The following is a 24,268-nucleotide window of genomic DNA, read 5'->3' as shown; positions in this document are numbered from 1 at the left end:
TACTATGTCTGCTCACAAGCGTAAGTTCAATGAGTCTCAGCCACAGACAGTTCTTCCATCGTTGCCACAGTTCCTTGTTGTTCCTCGGTCTGACAAAGGTCACAACTTCTCCACGGTCAACCTTTTCATTATTCAGAAAGGTGTTGACGCAATTGCAGGTCCTGTAATGTCTTGTTCCAGATTACGAAATCGCACCTTGTTGTTAGAAATGGTCAGTGCTCTACAGGCACAAAAATTGCTGCGTACTTCACTGCTACACACCTTCCCTGTCCGGGTGGAAGTGCACTGCACTTTAAATTCCTCACGTGGGGTCGTTTATGCACGCTCCCTTGACGGATTGTCCGACGAGGAAATTCGACACTACCTGTCTGACCAGGACGTAACGGCTGTTCCTAGTGTCATGAAAAGGGTAGACATGAACATCGTTCCAACCCATACTGTCTTCTTGACATTTGACAGAGTTGAACTCCCATTGAACATAAAAGCGGGCTATGAGATAATTTCCGTACGCCCTTACATCCCAAACCCTACGCGTTGCTATCGGTGTCAGCGGTTCAATAATACCAGCCAGTCCTGTTCCAATTCGGCCAAATGTGTTACGTGTGGCAAGGATGCCCACTAGGGTGCTTGTCCACCTCCATCCCCTCGTTGCATCAACTGTATGGGTGACCACGCTGCTTCCTCTAGAGATTGCCCCATTTTTAAAGACGAAAAGCTCATTCAGGAAATCAGAGTGAAAGAAAAGGTGTCGACCTCTGCTGCTCGAAAATTATTCACCAGTCGAAAGCCCAATGTGCCTCAGACAGGTCAATACAGCACTGTCCTTGCCTCTCCTCGGCCAACAAAGGAGGCGGCCATGCAGACTTGTGATCTCACCTTTAGTGCCACGGTCGTCAGATCGGCCAGTGCAAAGATCACCCATTCAACCTCCCCACTTTCGCCTGCTCACTCTATGGCTCACCCTTCATTGGGTTCTGCTAAATCTCGAGCCCAAAAGTCAGACACCCGGACTTCGAAAAAAGAGCCTACTCGTGAAGATTTTTTACGTACCCCAACTTCACAACCATCGGTTCCTCCTTCATCTAAACATCCTGTTTCCAAGAAGGCTAATAAGAAACCAAGTTCCTCTCCTTCTTCACCACGGCGTGTCTCCTCTACAGCACCACCTGGTGGTAGCCACCCTCGGCCGTCTTCTGTGTCGCCGAGGTGCACTGCTGGCGGCCGATCAACTGGCCGATCGCTGGTGGCAGGAGCTGCTCCTGAACAACCTATGGATCAGGATCTTCTGCCTTTGGCTGAATGCCGTTCCACGCTGTCGGTTGCAAGCTCTGAGCAGTCGTTGAGTTGAGGGCAACCTTGGTCACATTCTTCCATTTTCTGTCCACCCTATGTCCATTATCCATTGGAATATCCACGGCATTTGAGCCAATCGGGATGAATTGTCGATCCTCTTACTCTCCGGTCATCTTCTGTCTTCAGGAAACAAAGGTGTTTCCCCATGACCGCTTTGTTTTCCCCCATTTTCACTCAGTCCGATTTGATCTCCCCTCTCTTGAAGGCACTCCAGCACATGGAGGACTCATGATTCTTCTCCATGATACTCTCCATTATCACCCAATCCCCTTAAACACTTCCTTCCAAGCTGTCACTGTCCGTCTTTCCCTTTCTGGATACACCTTCTCTCTTTGTACTGTATACATTCCATCGTCCACACCAATGGCACGAGCTGATCTCCTTCATCTTCTTGGTCAGTTTCCACCCCCCTATTTGCTGGTTGGGGATTCAGTGCCCACCACCCGCTTTGGGGATCTCCACATCCTTGTCCGCGTGGCTCACTATTGATAGATGTCTCCCACTAAGTGGATCTTGTTTGCCTCAACACTGGGGAACCTACATTTTTGTCTGCCTCCACGACAAATTTCTCTCATTTGGACCTTTCAGCCGGTACTGTTCCGCTAGCTCGGCGCTTCGAATGGTTCGCCCTTGCTGATACACACTCGAGTGACCACTTTCCACGTGTCCTTCGATTGCAGCCACAACTGCCATATATGCGCCCATGACACTGGAAGTTTGCCCAAGCTGATTGGACACTTTTTTCGTCTCTAGCGACATTCGATGACCGTCACTTTCCTAGCGTCAACAATGTGGTCACTCATATCACAGACATTATTCTAACAGGTGCGGAACGTTCAATACCTCGCACCTCCGAATTGCCCCGGCGCCCCCCAGTTCCTTGGTGGAACGAGGCATGCCGTGACGCAATACGTGAGCGGCGGCGTGCTCTCCGCGTTTTCCACCACCATCCTACTTTGGCCAACTGTATCCACTATAAGCAGTGCCGTCACATCATCCGCAATAGCAAGGAGTCAAGCTTGGACTTCTTTACTAGCTCATTTAACACCTTCGCTCCCTCCTCGGAATTTTGGAGTCTGATTCAACAGTTATCTGGCGCGCCTAGTTTCTCCCCGGTCTATGGGCTCACTGTCGCGCATGATACATTAGTGGACCCTGTCGCAATTTCTAACTCATTGGGTCAACACTTTGCTGAGATTTTGAGCTCTTCAAATTACCTGCCAGAGTTTCTCCCGAAGAAACATGCAGCGGAAGTGCAACCACTTGCTTCCTTCGCTCAAAATCGCAAAAGCTATAATACTGTTTTCGCCATGTGGGAACTCCAACATGCACTCTCTTCTTCTCGCTCCTCCGCCCCAGGACCGCATGGTATCCACATCCAAATGTTGCTGCATTTATCATACCATAGTCTGCATTACCTCCTTCACCTTTATAATCGAATTTGGACCGACAGTACTTTTCCCAGACGATGGCGGGAAGCTATCGTTGTTCCTGTTCCGAAACCTGGAAAGGACAAACATCTCCCGTCTAGCTATTGCCCCATTTCTCTCATGAGTAGTGTATGTAAGGTTTTGGAGTGTATGGTGAATTGCCATTTAGCTTGGTGGTTGGAGTCCCACAGTCTTTTAACACCTGCCCAATGCGGTTTCCGAAAACATCGTTCTGCAGTTGACCATCTTGTTACTCTCTCCACTTATCATGAACAATTTTCTCGGACAGGCATCCTCCGCACACTGTTCTCTTGGGGCTTTCAAGGTCGGCTGCCCCTTTTTCTTCGCGAATTTATGGCGGAGCGCACATTTAGAGTGCGGGTGAACACTACTCTCTCCCGTACTTACTCCCAAGAAAACGGGGTACCCCAGGGCTCTGTGCTAAGTGTTGTACTGTTTGCCATTGCCATAAATCCAATTATGGATTGTCTCCTTCCTGATGTCTCGGGCTCCCTCTTTGTGGACGATTTTGCAATCTACTACAGCTCTCAATGGACCAGCCTTCTTGAACGACGTCTTCAAGGGTGTCTCGATCGCCTCCCCTCTTCCGTGTAGGATTGTTGAGGATAGGAATGACTGAAAAACATTAACTCAAAGAAGAGAGAGCTGTAGAGAGATGTGATTGTAGAAGAAGATGGAGATTAGGATACACACAATAATAGTTAAGGTGGATGTGTGTGGGTACTTTACTGAGATGAAGAGTTTGGAACAGGAGATGAAATTGTGGCTGGTTGCATCTAATAAATTTGAAGACTCCTGATGAAAAATATGCTTTTTATTTTGGACTTAAATTTCATTGTAATGATTCACCATCATCCATCCAGGATTAGGACTGAAGTATGATCCAATTCTGTGAGTCACTCCATTGCTTGCACAGTCAGCCTGAACAGCTTTTCCCACAGGAACCATGTATTTTCATGTTGGGCAACACCACTGTAAAATGTTCAAGCCAACTTGAGTGATTAGATGACACTTCTTTTGCTTTTTGGGACTTAACATATCTTTTGACATTCATTTAAAATGTTGGGACACTGTTCTTATTATCTTTGCAAATGGTTCATTATTATTATTATTATTATTATTATTATTATTATTATTATTATTATTTCTTTACTTTCTCAGACGTTAAGTCTGGTTAAAAATAGAAAGTGACACGGACCTTGATCAAGCGTGACTTCCTTTTAACTGTACGGTATATGTTACATTGTATTTAGGAACTTTCGGGTTATTGAACACGTATCAATAACTGCGGATTTCTGTAGTTGTATATATACGTTTGGATGTAGCTGTATTGCGTTGATGTACTGGTGGATATTGTGTGGTATGGCTCCTGTAGTTGATAGTATAATCGGTATAATGTCAACTTTATCCTGATGCCACATGTCCTTGACTTCCTCAGCCAATTGGATGTATTTTTCAATTTTTTCTCCTGTTTTCTTCTGTATATTTGTTGTATTGGGTATGGATATTTCGATTAGTTGTGTTAATTTCTTCTTTCTATTGGTGAGTATGATGTCAGGTTTGTTATGTGGTGTTGTTTTATCTGTTATAATGGTTCTGTTCCAGTATAATTTGTATTCATCATTCTCCAGTACATTTTGTGGTGCATACTTGTATGTGGGAACGTGTTGTTTTATTAGTTTATGTTTTATGGCAAGTTGTTGATGTATTATTTTTGCTACATTGTCATGTCTTCTGGGGTATTCTGTATTTGCTAGTATTGTACATCCACTTGTGATGTGATCTACTGTTTCTATTTGTCGTTTGCAAAGTCTGGATTTATCTGTTGTGGTATTGGGATCTTTAATAATATGCTTGCTGTAATATCTGGTGTTTATTGTTTGATCCTGTATTGCAGTCATGAATCCTTCCGTCTCACTGTATATATTGCCTTTTCTTAGCCATGTGTTGGATGCGTCTTGATCGATGTGTGGCTGTGTTAGAAGATGCGGGTGCTTGCCATGTAGTGTTTTCTTTTTCCAATTTACTTTCTTCGTATCTGTTGATGTTATGTGATCTAAAGGATTGTAGAAGTGGTTATGAAATTGCAGTGGTGTAGCCAATGTATTTATATGAGTGATTGCTTTTTGTTTTTTGCTAGTTTCTGCTCGTTCTATAAAGAATTTTCTTAAATTGTCTACCTGTCCATAATGTAGGTTTTTTATGTCGATGAATCCCCTTCCTCCTTCCTTTCTGCTTAATGTGAATCTTTCTGTTGCTGAATGTATGTGATGTATTCTATATTTGTGGCATTGTGATCGTGTAAGTGTATTGAGTGCTTCTAGGTCTGTGTTACTCCATTTCACTACTCCAAATGAGTAGGTCAATATTGGTATAGCATAAGTATTTATAGCTTTTGTCTTGTTTCTTGCTGTCAATTCTGTTTTCAGTATTTTTGTTAGTCTTTGTCTATATTTTCTTTTAGTTCTTCTTTAATATTTGTATTATCTATTCCTATTTTTTGTCTGTATCCTAGATATTTATAGGCATCTGTTTTTTCCATCGCTTCTATGGAGTCGCTGTGGTTATCCAATATGTAATCTTCTTGTTTAGTGTGTTTTCCCTTGACTATGCTATTTTTCTTACATTTGTCTGTTCCAAAAGCCATATTTATATCATTGCTGAATACTTCTGTTATCTTTAGTAATTGGTTGAGTTGTTGATTGGTTGCTGCCAGTAGTTTTAGATCATCCATGTATAGCAGATGTGTGATTTTGTGTGGGTATGTTCCAGTAATATTGTATCCATAATTTGTATTATTTAGCATGTTGGATAGTGAGTTCAGAGCAAGGCAGAACCACAAAGGACTTAATGAGTCTCCTTGATATATTCCACGCTTAATCTGTTTTGGCTGTGATGTGATATTATTTGAATTTGTTTGGATATTAAGTGTGGTTTTCCAATTTTTCATTACTATGTTTAGGAACTGTATCAATTTAGGATCTACTTTGTATATTTCCAATATTTGTTGTAATCATGAGTGGGGTACACTATCAAAAGCTTTTTGGTAATCAATGTATGCATAGTGTAGTGACCTTTGTTTAGTTTTAGCTTGATATGTCACCTCTGCATCTATTATCAGTTGCTCTTTACATCCTCGTGCTCCTTTGCAACAGCCTTTTTGTTCTTCATTTATAATTTTGTTCTGTGTTGTATGTGTCATTAATTTCTGTGTAATGACTGAAGTTAATATTTTGTATATTGTTGGTAGGCATGTTATGGGGCAATATTTAGCTAGGTTTGCTGTGTCTGCTTGATCTTTAGGTTTCAGATAAGTTATTCTATGTGTAAGTGTATCAGGGAATGTGTATGGGTCTGCAATGTAACTGTTAAATAATTTAGTTAGATGTGAATGTGTTGAGGTGAATTTCTTTAGCCAGAAATTTGCTATTATATCTTTTCCAGGGGCTTTCCAATTGTGAGTAGAATTAATTGCTTGGGTGACTTCATGTTGCAAAATTATCACTTCAGGCATTTGTGGTATCATCTTGTACATATCTGTTTCTGCTTGTATCCACCGTGCATGCCTGTTATGTTGTACCGGGTTTGACCATATGTTGCTCCAGAAGTGTTCCATGTCTTCTATGTTTGGTGGATTGTCTATTTTGATGTGTGTGTTATCTATTGTCTGGTAAAATTTCTTTTGGTTTGTGTTGAATGTCTGGTTTTGTTTCCTTCTATTTTCACTTTTTTTGTATCTTCTAAGTCATTTGGCCAATGCTTGTAATTTCTGCTTCTTTTCATCTAATTGCTCTATCACTTCTTGTTGTGAGATTTTACCTAACCTTTTTCATTTTTTTTTCTGACGTTTCATTTCTTATAAATTGTGTTAGCTGTCCGATTCTTTTCTCAGTCTTTCTATTCTGATCTGTAGCCTGTGTTGCCATGCTGGTTTTGTGGGTTTCTTCTGTGTGTTGGTTGGTTCTGATCTCTGCCTAGTGTGTATATTTAGTGTAGTCAGTGCTCCTATATAAACCAGTAGTTGTAACTCTTCCATAGTTGTGTTTTCATTTATTTTGTTGTGTACGATTGTGTTGATAGTTTTTATTGTTGTTTCGACTTGTGGGTTATTTGGCGGTCTATGCAAGAATGGTCTAATGTCTGTATTTGTGTCTTTGTATTCTATATATGTCAGCTGAAATTTTTCTTCTATATCTAACATGTGTGTCACTTCGTGTTCTATTTGTGCTTGTTCTGGTGGCTGTCTTAAGATTTCGTTTTCCTCTGACTGTTTAATTGATGCGTGTTGTTCTTTGTTTGTTTGCTCTGGGATGTTTGAGTCCATTACTGTATTTTCTTCTTCTTCTGATTGCACATTATTTTGTTCCAGTATTTGTTGTACTTGTTGTTTGATGTTTTCTAATTCTGACTGGGGTATCCTGTTATTTTTGATTATTACACAGATCTGATCAGCTAGTCGTTGTTCTGTTAAAAATTTTAATTCTGGGTATCTGGTAATAAATGTTGTATATACTTGCGATCTGTATCCAGTTGTGTTGGTTCCTAGGCTTGTTGCTTAGTAATAACAGAACATGAGGTGTCGATTAACTTCATCTGACCATCTCATCCTCTGTCTTTGTTTTCCTTCTAGGGTGGTTGCAGGAAGCATATCCTGCAAAACACCTCTGTTTGGATTTGGATCATTTTCCAGTTGGCTAGCAGTGTTGTTACCATTGTGGGCGGGCGTAGGGTTCAAGCGTCGTCCCCGACCATGACGGCGCTTGTCCGAGGCTTCTTTAGTTCTGTCCTGAACCAACTAATCACACTAAAAGGGGGGTTAGCCCTATTAGTGGTTTGTTCTTTTCGTCGCCTTTTACGACTGGCAGAACATACCGGAGGCCTATTCTTTTCCCGGGCCTCCACGGGAACTATTATTATTATTATTAATATTATTATTAATATTAATACTCTTAATCCTTCTTCCAGGAACTCAAACATGAGGCGGAGTCAACAAATAGTGGCAGTGAACCAGAAAGGTATTGTACACTTTTTTGTATCTCTCCTTTTTCATTTTGTGCATGGGTGCTTTTGTAGCTTGTAAGTGCTGCAGCAGAAGATACCACAATACTCAAGTGTACGTGGAATAGAAAATGCTGGTTTCTGACACTGGTAAGGTTCACATGCTTGATTTGGCCGTCATACATTGTGGAAATGTAACACCTGTGGCCAGAATGCTACTGCAGCACCAGAATGGGAGATGCAAAAGATGAGGGTGTGTTAGGTCTGGATCATGGAACAGAGTGTACAACCCTGATCTCTGCATCTCATCATGAAATTCTCAAAACCAACCTCTAAATATTCAGAACTGTTCCATGTGACCCTCCAAACAGCCAACACACATTTCATGTGCGAAGTAGGTGCCAGATTGTAGTTATTTGACCCACTCCTAGACCATGAAAATTTCAATGGGTAAACTGGGAAATATTCTCCAAGAAACTTGGTGGTAAGTTTCTATGGGATCAAATTGCTGAGGTCATTGGTCTGTAGGCTTACACACTACTTACTCTAACTCAAACTAACTTACACTAAGGACAATACTTATATTCCCATGTCCAAGGGAGGACTCGAACCTCGAATGGGGGCAGCCGCGCAGACCATGGCAGGGTGTGTCAAACCACATGGCTACCCCGCATGGCTCCAAGAAATTTGATAATGTAATCCGATGGATCCAGCTTAACCTGTAAATTGAGACAGATCTGGTAGTGCTGTAATCTTGACTGAAAAGAAATGTGTGCCGATTGGTTACCATAAGAAATATATTGTAGGGTGGAACCATGAATGTAAAGAACATTATAAATCATACATGACGGATGATTATCCTGGTCTAGCTCATGAACTGATGCGAAAAATGTATGAATCAGGAAGGGAGAAATGGCTCAAAACAACAAAGAGTTGAATTTGAAGAAATCAAGATGTCAGTCGTGGAGCTTGCTAAGAAGTTATGTGGAAGCAGCCCACCAACTTGGGTAGGTTACTCAGTGACACCAGGCCTGACAGGATTGTTTAACTCTCAAAAGCCCCAAAAGACAGAGCACTCTCAAAAAATAAAAAAGGACTTCAGTAACATTTGGCAAATAACGTCAGCCGATACACAGTTCTATCAGGACTTCACACTAGGGGAACCAGAAACAGCTCTCCACTCTCCAGGATGTAAAGACAGGCAAATTACTTGGTGTTGATGGGTTAAACCCTGAATTTCTAGCTTGTTCTTGGAAGAGGACAAGGGTATGACTGACAAGATTTTTTTACGAGGATCCTAAAATCAGGATGTCTACCAAATGCTTTCATAATTTTAAAGTTATCGCTATCCTGAATAGAAATCTTCTGATAATTTAGAAAATTAATTCCAATAGTAATCCTCAGTTGTTACTACCAACTTTTGAAAAGACTGCCATTAAACAGGATAGGCACAAGAATCTGGAAAACATCCCTGTACAACAAGCAGGTTTCAAACCAAACAGGAGACGCATGGACAAGGTACTAGGCTTCAAAGCACAAATCATAGCTGTATTTTAGAAACAACCAAAGATATCTATAGTCTTCACGACTTCATTGCTACTTATGATACATTGTAGTAGAAAGGGGGGCTCATATAAGTTGGTCAGAGTCATCCCCTGCCAAATCACATCAAGACTAATTAATAACATGCTTTCAGACAGATGCTTCAGAGTAGTCTAGGGTAATCCTATAACCAAAGAAAAGAAAAGAAATTATATACTGGACTACCTCAGGGGTCAGTATTTTCTCCCGTAATTTTCAATCTTTATATTTCTGACAGCCATGAACTCACTGCCGAGAAGTTTGGATATGCTAAATACGTAACACTTGCAGTTCAGTACTAGGAGTTCAAAACTGCTGAAAACATCCTAACTGATGATCTCAATGAATTACATAAGTATTTCACCATGTAAGAGACTCATATTCAATCTTTCTAAATCCAAAGTCAGGATTTCCCCTTAAACAACAGAGCAGCAGATGATAAACTGGAGATCTATGAGTGGCACAGTGCATTCCTACCAAAGTCACCCAGGTTATCTAGGAATGGCTCTTGATAGGACACTCCCCTTCAAGAACCATCCCAAAAATACTTCTTGGAAATTAAGCACATGGAACAATCTTGTTTAGGAACTCTGCAGTACTAACTGGGGAACATTATCAAATGTGCTTTGAATTTCTGCAAGCAGCATAGTGTTTTCTGTAGCTCAATATTGTGCTCTGATGTTGTTAAACAGCCCTTATGTAAATAAGATAGACATTCAACTCAAGACAACCTTGAGAATCATCTCTGGGTGTGCAAGAATTACTCCACTATTTTGGCTTCCAGCACTCAGCCTTATAACCCCTCCACTGTTAATGAGACAAGAAACCCTGTTGAAAGGATATTTCAAAATAATGAATAACCTTCAACTTACCATCCATGAAGATGTTCCAGGGTTGGCAACAAGCTAACTTCATTCCAAAAATCCACCTCTGTGATTGGGGCCAACAGCTTGCTGATAGCAACTACACCATTGACAGCAAATAATATGAAACCTGGAATGCCCAAAGACCGACATCTGCAGAGACCCAAGTGCTTTGAACTCCCATGGCATGAGTGGAAGAATTTAAATTGCATTCAGACAGGACCCAGATATTGTGCACAAAACCTGCACAAATGGGGTAAGTAAGCAGCCAATCCTAAGCTGTGACTGTGGAGCATGTAACGATTCCTTCTGGAACATTGTTGAGTAGTGCAAATTGAGAGCTTATCTGGGTGATCCAAAGAACTTTTTCATGGCTACACCCTCAAGCCTTGATTGGACAAGGAGACTCAAAATCAGCATTTAACAACAGTTTTTTAATGGATCATTTATGTTTATTTCTTTACATATTTTTATTTATTCTTGTCTGTGTTTCATGTGTAATTCTGTTCGCTAAATAAACTTGAGTAGGTGCTAAACATCCGTGCATGTATTCCTGTTCCAACAACAGCGTTCCTGTAATTATGGCTGGGGGAACATGCATGCTTTAAAATTACTCACATGAACCTCTGGTGAAACTTTGAATCACCATGAAGGTTTTGCGGACAAGGCAGTGGATACAGCAGGTTATCTTTTGGAGGTAGGTGGATGACATTTATTTAGAGCGACCCCAGTGGGAAGAGAAACTTCAATTCTTGTACCAACTGAATTCCATTCACGGAAACGTAAAATTTGCCTTGGGCTGGAAAAAGAGGTATGGCTCCCATTCCTGGATGTCTTGGTTTTTATTAAAACATACAGCACCCTGAGACATAGTGTCTCTTGCAGGCTGACTAATGTAAATGTTCATCTGCAAGCAGGCCGCTGTTATCACATCTACAGACTAATATTGTATTCCTGATACACTTGCTCAAGGAGCGCATATTATTGCTAATAAAGACCATCTACAGGAAAACTACCACATAAAACATTTTTCAGACAATGGTTGTCCACCACAGTCGATTTGCAGGGATTTGCAATTAAATTCAAAGCTGAGTGCCCTGCCTCAAGACGCTAAGAGGGAAGCTCAAGTTCCTGGCCTCCCTAACAGTTAAAGGCAAACTGCCTCCTACAAAAATATATAAATTTGTGTAATGATTGATCCAAAAGTAAGAAATAAAATAGATTACAGAAATATTTGACATGTCTTTGGATTATGTTCGAAATCATGTACAGCAAATGAGGTACTGATTAAGAATTTGAAGGATTCTCTATTGTAAAAAGTTTGAAACTAAAAAATTGTTGGAACCTTTTTGTACCTTTGGCTGTAGATGATTGAAATGTGTTGAGGCCACACAGCAGCAGACTGCACGGTCTACATAATCCACCTGACAAATATCCTGCACAACTCTTTAAAATTCTAAGATTCTAAGTTAAACATTGAACTTCAAATTCTAAATTGCTGTGAATTGCTAGTTCATATGCTGCACATAATTTAGAGCACCATTCAATAATGCAGTAAATGTTTCTCTCATCTGTTTTACTTCTTCCTTTTTAGATACATAAGTTCATAAAACATTTGACAGTTTTTTATCTATTTTCAAATTTTATTCAGAAAGCTTGATATTTTTGACACCTCATTTTGCTCTCATTAGGTCTTCTGCTCTCAAAGTGTCCTAAATTTAGTACCCAATTGGAAGGAAACTAGTTTGACCATTAAATATCCTGCCAATACAACTTTTATGCACAAAATAGCTATGCTTTGAAAATGTGAACTTCTTGACACTTCATTTACATAACTAGTAGCAGCTGCTCATGAAATAATTGTTTTGCCTAATCACCAAAAAAAGTTTTTCTTAAGTATCCTGATTACATTCAAGTATTTAAATATGTTTTTGCAAAGCTATACCTCACACTAGTCACTTTGATACTCTATTTGTCCATTTCCTGCTATTTGCTTGGCTAGGAAAATTTTTACAGAAACCAATTTATAGGAAAGATTGTTTTTGCACTGCTTAAACATGGAACCAATAAAATGGGCCACATTCTCTCTAAACAAAGTCATGGCTATTTTTCTGCCATTACCAAAGATAGCCACACTCATTGACACTGTAAATAACAGCTAGATTCTGTGAAAGGCAGGGTTGTATAAGATTCTCTGTCAGTATGGTTTATCAGATATTGGACGTAATTTACATACAATTCAAGAACATTGCATGGAACATCGATGCTGTATCACACTGCTACAGTGTGATAAATCTTCTTTATTTGAGCACAGTAAACAGGAAAGCCATACAGTGAACTGTGAGAACATGCAGATTTCAACATCTGTGTCATCCTTCTGAGATTCAGTTTTCAGGACAGGTATTACGAGACATTTGATGAATGTTTTAGTTAATGATGATTATGGTTTTAACCTTGACAAAATGCAAAATGTGGCACTGGCATTAGTTAACTCTTGTAGGCAACACTGCTGTCACCCTGTTGATTGAATTATGAAACAGTGTCCTTCATGGTGAGCATCATGGCAGCATGTACATCTGCTGCCCATGTGATATTTCTTCCACAAGTGATTTGATGTGTACTCATAAAACTCATATATACTTGGCTCACAGTACTGGTGTGTAACATGGATGGGAGCACTTCACATCAGTCTTTCTGTCTCACTTCAAAGATGACTGGACTGTTTTCAGCAGACCAAATTTCGTTAGAACTGAATTGTCAAAGTTTTATGGATATCTGGTAAAATTGTTCATTTAGTGCGACCAGAAAATGCGTATGTTAATGTGGACTGTACTCTTCACAGTCTATAGTCATTTATAAGTTAACTTTAAGGGCCAACTGCACCAATGTCGATTAGAAGTTAACCGCGGTCAAGTCAGCATTTAACCCTGATTAACTCAATATTCGGCTGCACCGACCTCGATCAAAGTAAATCGAGGGATTTGATTGTGATTAAAGTTAACTGAGCTCAAAGGGTCGCTTATCTTGAATTGATCACGGTTAACTTATTGTAAACACGTAACGTGGCAGAGCGTTTTGATGTTTTAATGGCATAGAAAACGAGGAAATGCTATACCTTCAACATATAAATCATCACAACCATGTTGATGTATTTTTGAAAAGGGGAAATCCTTTCAAAGATTATGGTGACCGGAAACTTGAAGAGAGGTTTCGTTTTTCAAAAGAAACAGTGTGGTGGTTATTGGATCAAATCCGCAATAGGTTAGAATTTTCAACTTACCGAAATAATCTCATCTCGCCCATGAACAGACTTCTGATGACATTAAGGGCAGCATACGCAACTGGAGCATATTAATATAGTAATTGGTGACAGTGCTAATATACATTCTACAACGGCACAAAGAATTATAAGTGAAGTGTCGGGAATCATAGCAACAATGTCTCGTCAATACATAGTGTTTCCTTCTCGAGCGGAAGTACACTCTGTGATGGATGGTTTCAACACACTGGCTGGATTTCCTGGAGTCATTGGTACAGTGGATTGACTCATATAAGGATTCAGGCACCTGGGGGACAGAATGCAGAACTTTTCCGCAATAGGAAATCATATTTCTCCTTTAATTGTCAAACAATCAGCAACCACAATTTAAGAATGCGGGACATTGTGGCTTGGTGGCCTGGCTCTGTGCACAATAGTATAATATTTCGTATTTGCGCTCAAAGGGCACAGTTTGAAAATGGAGAAATACCAGTCGGTCACTTACTAGGTGATAGTGGCTGTGCATACAGACCTCACTTATTGACACTACTTTCAAATCCACAGAGTGCAGCAGAGCACCAATATAATAGGTCTCACATTACAACAAGGAACACTGTGGAGAGACTGTATGGTTTGTGGAAAACGAGATTCCCCATTTTATCTATGGGAATGAGGTGTAATCCACAAAAGACAATGGCAATTATCATGGGTACGGCTGCTTTGCATAATATTACAAGGAGCACAAGCAAGGAAAAGCCACCAGAAGATATGGAAATTATGCGGCTGCTGCTGAGGCTGTTGCATAGCAAGAGGGGCCCCAATGTTGACAATAATGAGCCAATGGCTCCCGGTCAACAAATGTATCGTGATGACACATTACCAGGACGAGCAGTTCGTCGCACTATCATTGATGAACATTTTCACTGAGGTAAACTGTTACTTAATACATGTATGTAATTATTTTTATTTGAAATTATTATAGTGCACAAATAACGAAATGTTTAAAAAACATTTACATTACATTTGGTGGAATTCTTCCACTTCCAATATTTTATTTTTTCTTTTAGTGCCAAAATTTTAAGATTTTTTTTTTTTTAATCCTCATTTCTTTCATATGTTCTCTCTTCATAATTTCCAGCTGCTGCTGGAGTATTTCCACCATCTTCTGCATCACACTGTCCAGTACAGAGGAGGAAGTTGGTTTAGGTCTCGGTGGCAGCCTTTCTGATTACATGTTTCTTGTGTTCCTGCACTTGAAGGTTTGGAGAAGGGTTGTTGAACATTCTCCATAACAACCTGTGCTGGGATCAGGCTTTCGCCAGCTTCAGAAGCAATTACAGTTCCATTACTGTTTATGGTACTGCTGACATCACCAACTGCTGCATCATCTGCTACATCTACATTTAGATCCATTATTACACTGTACTGTGCATCCGAACTGAAGGTATTTTCCAGTGGCTTCAATGATGAGCCAACTATTTCCAGTAGTTTTGCCTTGTGTGGACTCTTTTTAGGTAGTGGTACTGCCTCCCCGCCTCCTGTTTTATAGATTTGAATCTTCTCATCAGCCAAATCCTTCTGCAACCTCCTCTTCATATTCTCGTAACATGTTTTAGGCCTTTCAGGCCTTCTTTTTGTTACACCTGAAATGGATATATTTTGTAGTAGCTGATATCATTTTTGTTGTGTGTATCTTGAATTGTTATTCAATATTAATCTAAGTGCCATGAAAAACTGTGTTTTAATGTGCATTAGTAACAGATATTTATTGATTTGTGATTCAAATAAAATTTAATCTTACCTGGAGTTGAAATAAATTGTATTGCTATATTTTCCCATGCATCCAGTTTTTCCCTAACTGTGCAACCATCCGTTTTTTTTACACTCTAATATACTTGAATTGGAGGCAACCAACTCCAAAAGCATGTATTCTTCGAATTTGGAAAAATTCGGCGTCCTTTTCTTGTTCTCCATAGTGCAGTAACAACGCTTATGTTAAGCCAACAATATAAAAAGCGCGCGTAAGTACCACAGACCAAGGCGGTTACAACACCCTTGCCACAGGCAGACAACGAATATCATTATCTTTGCATGTATATCGGCATTTTCCTTTGTAACACGTGGAGTTAACCGTAGTCAAACTCCCGATTAGCTAACCGTATTTTGGTAATCGGCATTTAACGTTGATGCAGCACAGAGACAACTTAGTTGCGATTAAGTTATAACCGTGATCACGGGACGCTCGGTTATCTTGCTGTATAATCGGCGTTCGTGCAATCGGCCCAAAATGCTGCTGAGTTTTAATGACACAACATATCTACAAAAATCATCTTGCCTGATGGATACAGCAAGACTTGCACTGTTGAAGTATATATTGTCCTGATATGCACAGTTCATGATACTTGCTTGACACTTAGTTCCTGTTGACAATGGTGAGTGCAATTGTCACATTACAGATGAATTTACTCTCTACACCATGGTAAGAGATGAATGTTTAGCCACTCGTGAAATATCATTTAGAGTATACTTTTTGTTGCATTGATATTGGCACAAAAGTGTGCTATTGTCAGTGCTATTTTGTTTTTATACTTGACCACAGTTCCCAAGGTGTGGGAACTCACTATACTAATAAAACAATTTTCCAGTAATATAAACATATGCAGCGAAACATGGTCACATACAACGTCCACCATTTTGTCACATTTTCCGTCAAGCAAAATTTCTGAGAAACACGTCAAACACGATTTACGCTTGACAAACACGTCAAATAGCACCGTTCGCGGTCAGATATTTTGAAAGCGTCATTAAGTTTGATGACAAAATTTTTGATCGTTTACGGGAGTCTTAACACTTAGAAATAAAAACAACTAGATGATAGGTTGAGATGATCAATATCTTCAAGACTCAGGAACCAATCACATGCACACTATTCGATTCAGTGCTACAGCATGGTCAACTGCACCTACCGCTGTCGTTTTATGCAACCCGCAATTTACTAGCTAACCTTCAAAAACCATACGCAAGATTTTCAAACACTCTCGCTCGTTTTGCACAAACTATTAGTCTCGCAGAAAAAATGAACTGGACATTGTCAGCAATTGATGCAGTTAAATTTTGTTGTGGGATCCGTTTTCTCTCGAGGCCACAGTTTTTTGAGTTATTCAAGAAAAAGGTGCGAAAGTGACCTCCAGACGCAGCCCCACTTCGACATTAAGCCCCCACCGGTCAGGATTTCTTGTATGTTGTTCATGGCTCTCACTCTTAGCAGTGTGCCAAAGTTGGGGACTACACGAACTATCCCGCTATTCGACCTTTTTTGGGCTCTACTGATTGTTCTATTACGCCACCATTACAGTCCGCTAGTTCATTAACATTATTACTGTAAACGTATCCTTGAGTCCTTGAGGATAATGAAAGAAAAATGACTTTTTTAAACGGTACGCTAAAACTAATTAAGCTGTCAATTTGAGCCAAATGGAACCCTTACAAGCACAGTAGTCTGTGGGCCTGACAAATACATTGATGTAATTGTTTATTTTATGTCGTTAAAATTCACAAAATTGTCAGGTAAAATTGATACAAACGTCAGTTTTACAATGTGTAAGTCCTCGACTAAGTCGGTGGCGTAGTAAGGTTAGCCAGTGAAGACCAGGGGCAGTTAAACTTTTTTACTTAAGAGCTAATGTTGACACTGTACAGCGATACTTCGGGCCGCATATGAAAGGGTGGGGGAGGGGGCGGGGGGCGGAGGCGTTGGTAAAGAGAAACTCAATTTTCATCAAACCATGCTTATTGATAGCTCGCCACTTAACACATATTGTGTCTATGTATTATAAGGTACCATACCAAATATTCTTAACTGAAAAAGAAAATACTCTATTAGAAATACATGTTTTGTACGTATTACATATCAGGGTTTAGCAGCCAGTTGTATCTTTTTTTTCTCTTATTGGTGTGAACACCTTGGCCACCTTTCCTAACGATTAGTGTGGCCGCTTTCCCCAATCGGAAGAAACTATTTAACTGAAAAAAAAAGTATGGTGTCACCGCCAGACACCACACTTGCTAGGTGGTAGCCTTTAAATCGGCCGCGGTCCGTTAGTATACGTCGGACCCGCGTGTCGCCACTATCAGTGATTGGAGACCGAGCACCGCCACACGGCAGGTCTAGAGAGACTTCCTAGCACTCGCCCCAGTTGTACAGCCGACTTTGCTAGCGATGGTTCACTGACAAAAGATGCTCTCATTTGCCGAGACGATAGTTGGCATAGCTTTCAGCTACGTCATTTGCTACGACCTAGCAAGGCGCCATTATCATTTGCTATTTATCTTGTGACGCATGTACCGTCAGACCGATGTTCACCAATTATGGATTAAAGTTAAGTATTCCAGAAGCTACGTATTAATTTTGCTACTATAAAGACCTTGTCCTGTTCCAGACCTCACGCCATCCTGCGTGAGCTTAAACGCGTGCCCTTCGGCCTCCCGTCCTAATGGATTGGCTGTCTTACCAGTCCACAAAAAAAAGTATCTACATTTTTATTTCAAAAGACGTTGTTTAAATATTAGCATTGTAAAAAATTGTGACTCTCCGCACAATTGCGGTAACAAGAGTAATATAAATCACTTATCTTCATCAGACAACTCAACAACAACAAAAGTTTGTAGTAAAAACAAGGCAACAGGCTTCCTCTGTCAATCTTATTGACAACAACGGAGATGAACAATGAGGTGACAAAAGTCAAATCGTTCAAATGGCTCTGAGCACTATAGGACTTAACTTCTGATGTGATCAGCCCCCCACAACTTAGAACTACTTAAACCTAACTAACCTAAGGACAACACACACATCCATGCCCGAGGCACGATTCGAACCTGCGACCGTAGCGGTCGCGCGGTTCCAGACTGTAGCGCCTACAACCGCTCGGCCACTCCGGCCGGCGACAAAGGTCATGTGGTAGCGATATGCGCATATACAGATAGCGGTAGTGCTGCCTACATAAGGTATAAAAGAACAGTGCACTGGAGGAGCGTTAATTTCTACTCAACTGATCCCTGTGAGACGGTTTCTGGCGTGATTATGGTCGCGCAACAGGAATTAACAGGCATCAAACACTCAATGAGAGTTGGAGCTAGACATGTGGAACATTCCATTTCGGAAATCTTTAGGGAATTCAATACTCTGATATCCGCAGTGTCAAGAGTGTGCTGGGAATACCAAATTTTTAGGCACTGCCTCTCACCACGGACAACGCAGTGGCCAATGGTCTTCACTTCATGACCGAGAGCAGCCGCATTTGCTTAGATGTCAGTGCCAACAAATAACACTGTATGAAATAACAGCAATGAATGTGGGACGTGCGACGAACCTACCCCTTAGGACAGTGCGACGAAATTTGGCGTTAATGGGCTATGGCAGCAGACGACCAATGCGAATGCCTTTGCAAAAAGCACGACATCACTTGCAGCACCTCTCCTGGGCTCGTGGCATTTCGATTGGACCCTAGACGACTAGAAGACAGTGGTCTGGTCAGCTGAGCCCAAATTTCAGTAGGTAAAGAGTTGATGCTAGGGTTCGAGTGTGGTGCAGACCTCACAACACTACGGCCCAAGTTGCCAACAAGGCACTGTGCAAGCTGGTGGGGGCTCCATAAAGATGTGGTATATATTTACATGGACTGGACTGGGTTCTCTGGCCCAAATGAACTGGTCATTGACTGGAAATGGTTATTTTTGGCCACTTGGAGCCATGTGCAGCGATTCATGGACCTCAATTTTTATAGATGACAATGTCCAGTTGTTCACAATGGGTTTGAAAACATTCTGGACAGTTCGAGCAAATGATTGGCCATCCAGATTGCCCAACACGAATCCCACTGAACATTTAACTGACGTAGTAGAGAGGTGAGTGTGTGACAAAATCCTTCACCAACAACACTTTCCCAATTATGGATGGCTTTAGAGGTAGCATGGCTTAATATTTTTACAAGGGACTTCCATCAACTTGTTGAGTCCACACTATGTTGAATTGCTGCACTACGCCAGGCAAAAGGTGGTCTAATACGATATTAGGAGGTATCCCATGCCTTTTGTTGGGCAACGGCCTTGCCGCAGTGGATACGCCTGTTCCCGTGAGATCACCGAAGTTAAGCGCTGTCGGGTGTGGTCGGCACTTGGATGGGTGACTATCCAGGCCGCCATGCGCTGTTGCCATTTCTCGGGGTGCACTCAGCCTCGTGATGCCAATTGAGGAGCTACTCGACCGAATAGTAGCGGCTTCGGTCGAGAATACCATCATAACGACCGGGAGAGCGGTGTGCTGACCTCACGCCCCTCCTATCCACATCCTCAACTGAGGATGACACGGCGGTCGGATGCTTCCAGTAGGCCACTCGTGGCCTGAAGATGGAGTGCTAGTGCCATGACTTTTGTGGCTTCACTGTATAGATTCAATAAGGGGAACCTTTCTTCCTTGTAGCGAAATCTCTTTCAGAGGGGAAAAAAAACCAGTGAGCTTAATTTAATGTTATATTCTCATAAATACATTGTATGTTACTGTGCCGGCCGGGGTGGCCGAGCGGTTCTAGGCGCTACAGTCTGGAACCGCGTGACCGCTACGGTCGCAGGTTCGAATCCTGCATCGGGCATGGATGTGTGTGATGTCTTTAGGTTAGTTAGGTTTAAGTAGTTCTAAGTTCTAGGGGACTGATGACCATAGAAGTTAAGTCCCATAGTGCTCAGAGCCGTTTGACCCTTAAGTTACTATCCGGTATGAGCAACTGGAAATGTATGTGACTGCTGTCGAACAATTTAAAAGTTGCTGTAAATGGATTTGTGGGTTAGACTACTGTGAGCTGTGCCTGAGATTCTAAAAGTAGTCTTTAGTCTTACACCGTCCAATGGATCCCGTCTGCCATAGAATCAATCTACTTATCAATATTTTTGAGATGCTGTATTCCACTGAAACTGACTCAAGTGGCATACGTATCTGCACTGGTAAGCTACTTGTGTCATGGACCAGTGCGCGAGTGTTCGTGTGTGTGGCGGCTCGATGGAAATGGATGTTCAAGTCCGGTTGACACAGGTCGGCGTCCGTCGATCGCGACAACTCCGATCTGTAACTGTTAAAACAAACTCCTCGCTTTGTTTGGTTAGTTTCAGATACTATCTCCCTTTAATAGATATCTGTGTATCTATGGAGCAGCACGCCGAAATGTATAAGCGGCTAATTGAAGCAATGGTGTTCGAAGGATGCCTGTCTTCTTTACTGCTACACACAGCGACTGCTCCACTCGGTACCGCAACAACTACCCTCATCTGTGATGAAAAATATTATTTTAAAGGCAAGAAAACATTTGATTAACTTTATAATTACACCCTGGACACGAAAAAAAAAACACATTTACAAAAAAACACAGAAGTTGCACAAAAGTAAAGAATAAAGATATTGACAGCAGAGCCATGGAGCAGCACATAAACATAGACCTCAATGAATTTTTTCTCTTTTCTATTAACACTTCCTCCAAAAGAAAAGAGTCATGAAATTATTGCTTTGTCTCTTGCATACCAATTTCTGAATATAGAAAATTAAATCGAACTCGTTGAAGGGGTTTAGTCAAAATATCTGCCAACTGGTTGTGTCCATCAATGTGTTCCAAGAAAATCTCACCATTCAGATATCTTTCACGAACATAGAAATGTCGGACCTCTATATGTTTAGAACGTCGATGATATTCTGGATTTTTTGCTAACTTCAATGCACTAGCATTGTCGATGTAAAGAACTGGAGGCTGCCCCGACATTTCCACTAATTCTGATAGCAGACGACGTAACCAAACTAACTCTTTCGCTCCTTCCATTCTTCCTTCTCGTTTGACTGCAATATTTCTGAAAAACAGTTTGGATCTTTGTATTCAAGTGCATCAACTTTTGTTGCCATACAAAATTCACCACTTTACATCGAGGTTGGTTTTCTTCGTTGTCTTTTATTCTTCAGTTTCTCTTCATTAGAAGATTCAGCAGCTTCTGCTTTTAGAAATTCTGTTAATTCTTTATTTTCATCAGATTCACTAGAACTCTTGAGTTTCTCTAGAATCGAGAGTGCCAATTTTTTCTTGAGTGTGACTTCCTCCAGAAGTGTACAGCCTAGGAGATTTACATTGGTCATCTTTAGATGAATTCGGGTCATTATATTCTTCCTGAGGGACTTCCAATTCAACATGATCACTATGTAAATCACAAACAATTTCTGGCTTAAATTTCACATCGTGACTCAACACCACTTTTCTTTTAGATGGAAGCCAAACTCTAAACCCATCCTTGTCATTAACACATCCAACAAGTCGTCCAAATTCTGCCTTATCATCAAACTTGGAACGGAATTGTTTGTTAATGTGAACGTAGCAGTCTGTGCCAAAAATTCTGAGATGATGAAGTCGTCCTACTGGTCGATTAAACCATAGTTCATAAGGGGTTTTATTTTGAACTGAAGATTTTCCAGTACGATTTATTAGGTAGACTGCTGTGTTACATGCCTCTGCCCACAACCCTTTAGGTAATTTACTCGGATTTAGCATTGACCGGCCAGCTTCAACAATGGTCCTATTTTCCCGTTCAGTCACACCATTTTGTTCAGGATTGTAAGGAGGAGGAATCAGAAACTCTATTCCCCTGTCTGCAAACAGTTCACTGACATTCTTACTGTTAAATTCTTTGTCACCATCACATCTAAATTGTTTGACAACATGTCCATTAGTTCGTGCTTCATTTAAAAACTGCTTAAGCACAGTACACACTTCACTTTTGTGTCTTAAAAAGAAAATTCGACGAAATTTACTAAAATCGTCTTTGAAACATACATAATAGTGCTTACCTCCAAAAGATTTCGTGCTCATTGGTCCATTGACATCCCCGTGGATTAATTCACCAGTACTGGTAGAGCGTATTGTTCGTTGAATGGCAGCCTATGCATCTTTCCAACCGCACAGCCGTCACAAAATTCACTGTTGGCACCTTCCACATTAATGTTCATTCCTTTTAAAATATTCTTCACATGTTGTTTATTTTGATGACCAAACCTTTCATGGTACAGTTGCAATGTTTCGGATGAAGTCATCAAGTTCACATGATTCATTTTTGCATTTCTAACAACACGCATGTTCAACACATAACGTCAATTTTTCACATAACCTGTCGTAAGAATATTGCCATTGGCGTGTCTTCGAACACAGACATTATTATAACTAAAATTAGTACTGTAGCCTCTGCAGGCAATGGCTCTCACAAAGAACAGATTAGCACTTGCATCAGGGACGTACAAAACTTGTCCACTCTAGCATTGTACCATTTATTGTTACGTCGAATTTAGATGTAAACTGTTCCTTGACCGTACGCACACATTTTGACATCTTGTTTTCCCAATGCAATTACTTGAGGAGCATCAAATTCACTATACGAAACAAAATACTGTTCGTTGGGGGTGATATGATTTGTAGCGCCACTGTCGCAATACCATTTATTTGGGTCACTGTGATTACTGGTACACACACCCATAGCGTATGAAGTAAATGCAGCGTGTTCACTTTCTCGCTTCTTCTCTCTTCTTTTATTGCTGTCACGAGTGTTCTGTGGACACACTGCTGCCCAGTGACCTAATTGTTTGCATATACAGGGTGATTCAAAAAGAATACCACAACTTTAGGAATTTAAAACTCTGCAACGACAAAAGGCAGAGCTAAGCACTATCTGTCGGTGAATTAAGGGAGCTATAAAGTTTCATTTAGTTGTACATTTGTTCGCTTGAGGCGCTGTTGACTAGGCGTCAGCGTCAGTTGATGCTAAGATAGCGACCGCTCAACAGAAAGCTTTTTATGTTATTGAGTACGGCAGAAGTGAATCGACGACAGTTGTTCAGCGTGCATTTCGAACGAAGTATGGTGTTAAACCTCCTGATAGGTGGTGTATTAAACGTTGGTATAAACAATTTACAGAGCATGGGTGTTTGTGCAAAGGGAAAAGTTCTGGACGGCCGAGAACGAGTGATGAAAATGTAGCACGCATCCAGCAAGCATTTGTTCGCAGCCCAGGAAAATCGACTCGCAGAGATAGCAGAGAGCTGCAAATTCCACAATCAACTGTATGGAGAGTCCTACGAAAAAGGTTAGTTATGAAACCTGAACGTCAACTACCCGAGGCGATGGATCGGCCGCCAGGCAGCCCGTGACAGAGCACTTCATCACTGGCCTCCAAGAAGCCCTGATCTTACCGCCTGCGATTTTTTCTTATGGGGGTATGTTAAGGATATGGTGTTTCAGCCACCTCTCCCAGCCACCATTGATGATTTGAAACGAGAAATAACAGCAGCTATCCAAACTGTTACGCCTGATATGCTACAGAGTGTGTGGAACGAGTTGGAGTATCGGGTTGATATTGCTCGTGTGTCTGGAGGGGGCCATATTGAACATCTCTGAACTTGTTTTTGAGTGAAAAAAAACCTTTTTAAATACTCTTTGTAATGATGTATAACAGAAGGTTATATTATGTTTCTTTCATTAAATACACATTTTTAAAGTTGTGGTATTCTTTTTGAATCACCCAGTATTACACGGAAACTTCTGTTGTAATTGTGACTTCGTCATCTTTGTTTGCTGATTACTTGTTTGCAGTTTTCTTGTTTTAGAAACGACGAAAGCTGCACTTCCATTAATGTCTTGTTCACGCAGTTCAATAGTACAGAGTTTTTCATTCAATAAATTCAAGCTTTG

At 40.8% G+C, this 24,268-nt stretch overlaps 1 protein-coding gene across 5 annotated transcripts in view; it reads left to right on the top strand.

Annotated features, from left to right (window-relative positions):
- LOC124717114 (zinc finger protein 239-like) overlaps positions 1–24,268 on the top strand; it is a 57,373-nt gene that overhangs the window by 20,946 nt on the left and 12,159 nt on the right. For 2 of the 5 annotated variants that reach the window (XM_047243832.1, XM_047243831.1), the window contains exon 4: positions 7,770–7,819. In XM_047243832.1, coding sequence (XP_047099788.1) covers positions 7,770–7,819 — 50 coding nt within the window. Of the gene's footprint in view, positions 1–7,769; positions 7,820–14,069; positions 14,434–14,643; positions 15,259–24,268 lie in introns of those variants that run through there. The other 3 variants (XR_007005710.1, XM_047243835.1, XM_047243833.1) reach the window with 3 other exon arrangements.

Source organism: Schistocerca piceifrons, chromosome 9 (genome assembly GCF_021461385.2).
Source record: "Schistocerca piceifrons isolate TAMUIC-IGC-003096 chromosome 9, iqSchPice1.1, whole genome shotgun sequence".
In the NCBI taxonomy this organism is placed as follows: domain Eukaryota; kingdom Metazoa; phylum Arthropoda; class Insecta; order Orthoptera; family Acrididae; genus Schistocerca; species Schistocerca piceifrons.
This window is presented reverse-complemented; position numbering and strand designations above follow the sequence as displayed.